At 39.8% G+C, this 7,226-nt stretch overlaps 1 protein-coding gene across 1 annotated transcript in view; it reads left to right on the top strand.

Annotated features, from left to right (window-relative positions):
• Window positions 1–1,962, top strand: part of dock11 (dedicator of cytokinesis 11) — a gene marked incomplete in the record, with an annotated part of 150,499 nt that extends 148,537 nt beyond the window's left edge. Inside the window, 1 exon segment of the mRNA XM_014022950.1 lies at window positions 355–1,962. Coding sequence (XP_013878404.1) covers window positions 355–444 — 90 coding nt within the window.
• Window positions 1,963–7,226: the final 5,264 nt, after the last annotated feature.

Below are 7,226 nucleotides of genomic sequence, written 5' to 3'. Positions count from 1 at the left end.
GTGCCATTCCACATTATTACAAATAACTTCATTTCTGGACATTTATGGTTTGATTTCTTTGTATGTATGGATCACTTGGGTTGTTACCGACATCTGCTGAAAATTTTATGTCATTAGCACCTCTAGTAATATATTTACTGAGAAAAATGGTGACATGTTCAATACTTATTTTACCCRCTGTATACTCTGAGATTAAAAGATAACGACAGTCAGGCAACATGAACAGGCTTCACCCATCTTCAGCTTTTACTGTGTGTTGACCCGCATCCCATCCTCCCATCCAGCTCAGTGTGTGTGCTCTAAGAGTGTGYTTCTTTGCTTCTTTTTTCATCTTGTTTTTTCCTCTCCTGACAGATCTACCAGGAGGACATGATGCGCTCTCTGCTTCAGAATTCCCTCCACGTGTTTCGTGCCATCAGCGGAACGTCCACCGACCTGAGCTGACCCATTTAACCACCACCCACCCGCCTCCTTCCTTCCACAATGTTTATCCCGTCGCTGCTCCCTTAAGGATGTGAACGGAGCGATAACGGGGCAACCGTCTGCCTAAGCTTGCAGAGACGGCCGCACTGGTGAAGACGCCATCAGCCTGTCTGCAGCATCTCTGCTGGATGTTCAGAGGAATGTGTGCAGTGTGCAGAACAATCATTTCACAGCAGCAGTATTTCACAGAATGTATTAAAGCAGCTAAGTGTGTGCATGCTGGGTAAAGCCAAGTTGTAATGCACCTTATGTTGTGTTTTGCCTTGCACGACTTGGTTAGTTCTGCACCGAAGCAATCCTCTGACCTTTGACCTTAGAACCTATGCACCTCTCTCACTCCGATATCAACTCTTCTATTCGAGAGGACTTTTCAAACAAACAGCAGCATCTTAATGTTGTTTATTTTAGGTTGTTTTTTCCAGTGTTTTCTTTGTGTTTGTGTGTTTCAGGTCATTTGTGTCGCAGCAGCAGGCTGTGACAAAGTTCACCAATAAAACCAGTTCTGTTTTGACACATCAGCCGGTGTGTCGTGCGGAGGGTTGGTATTTATAAGCTCGCAGCGCATTCCAGGAAGTCATAAACAGATTGACTCTCTGCAAAAAAAAAAAGAAAGGCAGCTTGGAGAATTTTAAAAKATATAATCGCATTATATCAAACCTTGGGGGGGGGGGGACTGTTAGCAAAAACGATTGCTTTAAACCTTTTGAATTAAACTTAAAGATCTGTTGTTAGTTGAAGGAACGCATATTGTCATACCAGGGTTTTAGACTAACAACAAAGCTGTACATGTTTGGTCAGAAACCACAAAATAATGTTATACACAATCAAATGTGACATCAGGCTCAGCGTATGTGTTGTGGAGGATTCTCAGCAACTAAAACACCAAATTTTGACTCTATATGTCAAATTGCCCAAGTTAAAACCTTTTTTGTGTTTGCTGTGGTCACCGTCTTCAGTTAGATTTTCTCTAAAATGAAATCTGTTGACGTGCGTCCATTGATAACTTTGGTTTTCGTTCAGATTTGTCAAGTGGTTCATGTTGTCCATTTTGCTGACAAATACAGACAAAGCCATTCTTTCACCTGCAGATAATCAAAAGGACTGGGTCCTGAAATATCAGCTGTGTGATCAGATGAATTCAGTTCAGTGAGATGAGTTCCACCCATCTGGGTTCAAATCCAGTGCCTTTGTACTCTGCCTTCTGAATTTTTATTATTTTTTTTAACAAAACCCGTCTGGTTCACAAAGGTATTTTACAAGTGCTACACTGAAATGAGCTGATTAATATTATTTAAGTAGATGTACATGATGTGTAAATTGAATTATGTATGTATATTTTGTAGCTCTGTCTGAAATCAGTCTTGGCAAGAAAGTTTTTTTTTTAATTTTCCTTTTGTTTTTATTGCATTGATTGTGAAGATGGAGCTGCTTGTCAAACTTACTTTGTAAAGTTTTTTTTCCAATAAATGGTAAAAAAAATATATGACCAAGAGAAACAACTATTTCTGTGAAAAATTTGCTGCTCAAGAACCTGAAACTGCATAAAGCTAAAAGAATCCGAATAATAGCTAAAAGGAGCAAAACAGTAGATAAATGCTAAAAATAGCATCGTGGTAATTGGAAAAACAAACCTTATGTAGCAAAGGTATAGTGAAAATGGTAAATGACTTGAACTTATACAGTATAGTGCCCTGTCAAGTCCACATGGACCCCAAAGCACTTTATCCTTTAATCATTCACACACACACACATCCACACACTGATAGTGGTAAGCTACAAAAAAGTAGCTAAAGGAAAGTACCTAAATGTAGTAAAAGGCAAGCTAGAAGTGGCATTATATAGAGAGCAAAGGTGCTTTAGCAGATTTCAAATTKAATTCAATTTAGTTTATATAACACAACAAAAGTACAGAAACATTCACATACATTATAAAACACCAATTGTTGAACTTTATGCCACAGTTCTGAGTATCACATTTACGACAGTGGAAAGGAACGACTCCGGCTGCGGTTTTAGAGAACAGGAACCAAACATAAAATGGCTGGTCCAGGTGCAGTTTCTAATTGAAAGACGAAGAAAACCATGTTAACGATAGAAATAATTACAAATACAAACATGAAAAGCAGAGCCGGTAGAGACAGAGGCAGAGTAAGGACATATGGTCAATTTATGCCTATAGCAGCCCAGGAAACCCAAGAATCAACCTATTTCTATCYGTTAGACAAGGTGACACTCTAACGGACAGAAACTGGTTGATTCTCCAAGAGGGATAACTGAAAGCTAGGTTTTCATGTCTTTGAAACATGCTTGTAATCTATTGGACTTATCAGAGTTAATGGATAAATATGACTGAGGACAGTCAATGAAAATTTATTTACAAATTTTACCTAATGGATGTTATACATATTGTAGTGGTCCGAGTATTAAACCCTGAGGAACTCCACAACTAACTTTTGTGTATGAAGAAAATTTGTTACTGACGTGAACAAACTGGAATCTGTCAGATAAACAGGAGATAAAGTGCCTACATTGTTCAAAGACAAGAATGTTTTGGAAGAAACTGAAGTGATTGTGGTATTTCTAAGGAAAAGTTAMAATTTTAGAAAAGTACAAAAGTTATATAAAAAAACAAGCCATTGCACCCATCTCTTGAATGAGATGAAAGTTTTGATGTATGAATTTCTAAAACAGCCCAGAGCATGTGGAAGTAAAAAAAGTCAAAAAAAGAGAAAAAATGAAAACAATAGTTTGAATTGTTCACACAGATGAGTCATTCCTAAGAATGAAGAGATGAGTTGATCAAATCTGTCCACAGGTTTTATGTGTTCTACATGAGTTCTCTCCACCMTCTACTTTCAACAATGATTCTTTAAAAGGCTCTGAGATTTTCATTATTGCCATAAAAACATGTTTATCTACATAGCTAGACCAAAACCAAAAGCCGTATAGAAGCTTGTGTCTTCTTTCAGAGACAAGCACCTGCACATTCCAGGTGTTTTATGAGAATCTTCTGCTTCTCTAGTTTCTTCATCCATACTCTGCGTTTCAGTCTTGACAGCAGAATTCTTTGTCACACCCTGACGGTTGTTGAAGCTACTCAGATTCGACTGTATTTACATTCTTACAAAATGAGTAAAACCTGTTCTTTGTGCTTGAACAAGTCAAAACACAAACAGGATTAATACGAGCTCTGCCCTATTAAAGATGAGATGCTAAAAGTAAGRTTTATTCAGTGAAGCCTATGCATTAAAGATTTAACACATAATTAAAAGCCCATAATTCCTTTAGGGAATGCATATCTCTGCCTATCAAGCTATGGTTTTAAACTAACATTGTGCTGAAAAGTGATGCTGTTGTAGCTAAAATTGTGAGATGGCTTGTGAATGACAGCTACTACCACACCCGATTTGCTGATTAGCTGTGGACTTGAAATGGATTTAATGTTGATCAGTTGTAGTTCCAATACTCTAGGAAAGTTTAATTAAAATTCATTCAGTGATTTCTGAAACATTTTTGCTAACAAACAGGACTGAATCTGATGGTTATCACTTTCACGCGGTTCAAACTCACGGGTCCGCGGGTAACTCCCCTCTGGCCCGCCAAGCACTGTCTTGCGTTATAATTATTTATTTTTTTCTTGCCAAAACTTTTTTTTGCTTAATATGAAAATAGTCATATCAAAGGTTTAAAAGGTGGAAGATAATAACACTGAGCAATTTAGTTGGATGGCACAGTATTAATACCTAAAAATAAGCTGCTTTACAGCCAGCATTGACCATAAACAATGCATGTTGATTACATGGAAATTCCCTGAAAGATGGGAGAGATCCGAATTTAAGACGGCAGCTATATTCACCACAGCTTAGTGAGTAAAACTCTCCTGCCTTTACTTTTAATAGTATTTATGTGTTTATTTTACATTTAGTCAGTCGTATGACTGTTTATGAGTGTTTATAAGAGGACGGAAAAGGGCAGAGTGCCTTCTCCGGGTCAGGGGGGTCGCCCTGTCTCAAGTGGAGGAGTTTAAGTATCTGGGGATCTTGTTCACGAATGGGGGAAGAACGGAGCGGGAGATCGACAGGCGGATTGGCGCAGCGTCTGCTGTAAAGCGGGCGCTGTACCGGTCCGTCGTGGTGAAGAGAGAGCTGAGTCAGAAAGCGAAGCTCTCGATTTACCGGTCGATCTACGTTCCTACCCTCATCTATGGTCATGAGCTTTGGGTCATGACCGAAAGAACGAGGTCCCTGATACAAGCGGCCGAAATGAGTTTCCTCCGCAGGGTGGCTGGACTCTCCCTTAGAGATAGGGTGAGAAGCTCGGTCATCCGGGAGGGACTCAGAGTAGAGCCGCTGCTCCTCCACGTCGAGAGAAGCCAGTTGAGGTGGCTCGGGCATCTGATAAGGATGCCTCCTGGACGCCTCCCTGGTGAGGTATTCCGGGCACGTCCCACCGGGAGGAGGCCCCGAGGAAGACCCAGGACACACTGGAGGGACTATGTCTCTCGGCTGGCCTGGGAACRCCTTGGAGTTCCCCCGGAGGAGCTGGAAGAAGTGGCTGGGGAGAGGGAGGTCTGGGCCTCCCTTCTGAAGCTGCTGCCCCCGCGACCCGACCCCGGATAGGCGGAAGAAAATGGATGGATGGATGGATGGATGGATGGATGGATGGATGGATGGATGGATGGATGGATATAAGAGGATGTGTTAAAACACTGTTTCTATGCAGGAAATAGAGCCCAGTTATTGTTTATCAGTGCTCACCCGTAGCAATGAGACAATAAACATGATGTTTCATGTTTAGTTGAAGTTAAACATGAAACATTAAAGTTAATTACAACTGGCTTTTTGGAGGCCACCATATGGCCCTTGGTGAAAATGAGTTTGACACCACTTTAAGCTAAAGTCTTGGGCAAAAAATTTCCCTTGGACTATTGTGACTCAGCTACCACACCAAATGTTAGCTCATTTACTAGTTTTATAGCTAATTTAGTGTTGTGTGAGGTTAGTTTGCTGTTGTGGACATCTTGAATTTGGTTGTCCCCAAAAGCTAATCAGTTCTTAACAGGGGTGGTTTTAGGGGCGGGGCCACAGGGGCATTGGCCCCTGCTGAAATCTGGTTGGCCCCCTGAAGTGCCCCTGTCCTGTCACTCATCTGTCCTTAGCCTGGGAGTGACGATGGTGGGTGCAGTTCCATGTCCAAACACTGGTGGCGCTAAAATGTTAGAATTTTTTTCCATTTTATTTAAAGCAATTATATACACCAGTGTTTCCCAAACTTTTTATCTTCTGACCCACAAAATATCCATGGCAAAAAACTTGTGACCCCAAATATTACTGGTCTGAGTACACGAACTTTGTTAATAACCCTAAAAACACAGGCTTTTTGACAATCTAAACAGCTTGTACACAAATATAAATACTTATTTATACTTATTTTGTGTTTTTGTAATAGTTATAGGGAAAATATTACATCGGCAATTATTTTATTACCCTTTAAATTGATTTCTGGAGATTATCCAAGGTGCTTCATGAACCATAATTGGGTTCCAAGCCCAACTTTGGGAACCAAAGTGCAGGTTCCCAAACTTTTCAGCTTTTGACCCACAAAATAACAGTAGCAGAGACCTGTGCCCCCAGCTATTTTTGGATGATAAACATTTGTATCAGGTCAACTGAACATGGGCATAGTAGTGACAATATTTTTATACTACATTTATCCATTTTAAACACACTAACCTCACTCCTTTGTAACAACTAAGGCAAAAATGTAATTAATTGAGAAAATCTTCTCAAGACCCCACCTTGATGTTTCAGGACCCCACKTTGGGTCCCGACCCCAACTTTGGGAAATACTGATATACACAACAGAAAACAAAAGCATACAATCAAAAAATCTAATAAAATGAAAAGCAGCAGAAAAAGAACAAATCTTATAATATCTGCCCCTTTTTATCCCCAGAATATGAAACAAAGCCAAATAGGAATGTCTAGCATAAATCAAGCTCACAGAAGTCTTCTGTTCTTAAAAAAATGTGAACAATCCTGCAAGAGAAGTCTTTCAACTCAGAAACAATGGCTGCATTTTCTCACATGCTGTGTGTTTGAGAGTATTTTATCTATGTACAGTAAAATGCATGTAAAATTAATAAATAGATAAAGAGAACTTACTTTGCAAGTCTTTTTTAACTACTTTACATTAAAGTGTTTGAACATGTGTGACTGGTTAAATGTTTACATCTAACCAAAAACAGGGATTTGTGTGCATGGATGTTAAATCCTTGGCCCCTCTATGAATGCTGTGGTCTCTTACTCAGAAAAATCCTAGATCCTCCACTGGTTGTTAACGTCAACCCAATGATTACTTCATGAACGGTTTGTTAAAATCTGTTGCGTGGTTTGCTAACAGAAAAAAATTCACATGCAGAGGCTGTGAAACATGCCTATTGCATTATGGAAACTAAATTTAAATCAAAATATCACGCACACACACACACACAGTTTGTATTTCTATACTTATTAGTACCGTTCATTGACTTCCATTACATTTCTACAGCCTAACCCTGACCACAAACCCTAAGGCTAACCTCAMAGGTACCTACCTGACCCTAAAACTAACCTAAACTCAATTCACACCTTGGTCCTAAACCCAACCTTCAACCCACCAATGGAGTTCCACCGTATTAGTACCGGTCTTTGGTCCCCATCAGGACTACTGGTCTTGACAAGGTGGGTGCGTATACTGGAAAC

This window comes from Austrofundulus limnaeus, unplaced genomic scaffold, assembly GCF_001266775.1.
Source record: "Austrofundulus limnaeus strain Quisiro unplaced genomic scaffold, Austrofundulus_limnaeus-1.0 Scaffold350, whole genome shotgun sequence".
Classification (NCBI taxonomy): domain Eukaryota; kingdom Metazoa; phylum Chordata; class Actinopteri; order Cyprinodontiformes; family Rivulidae; genus Austrofundulus; species Austrofundulus limnaeus.
The sequence above is the reverse complement of the archived record's forward strand: the minus strand, read 5'-3'. Positions and strand labels throughout refer to the sequence as shown.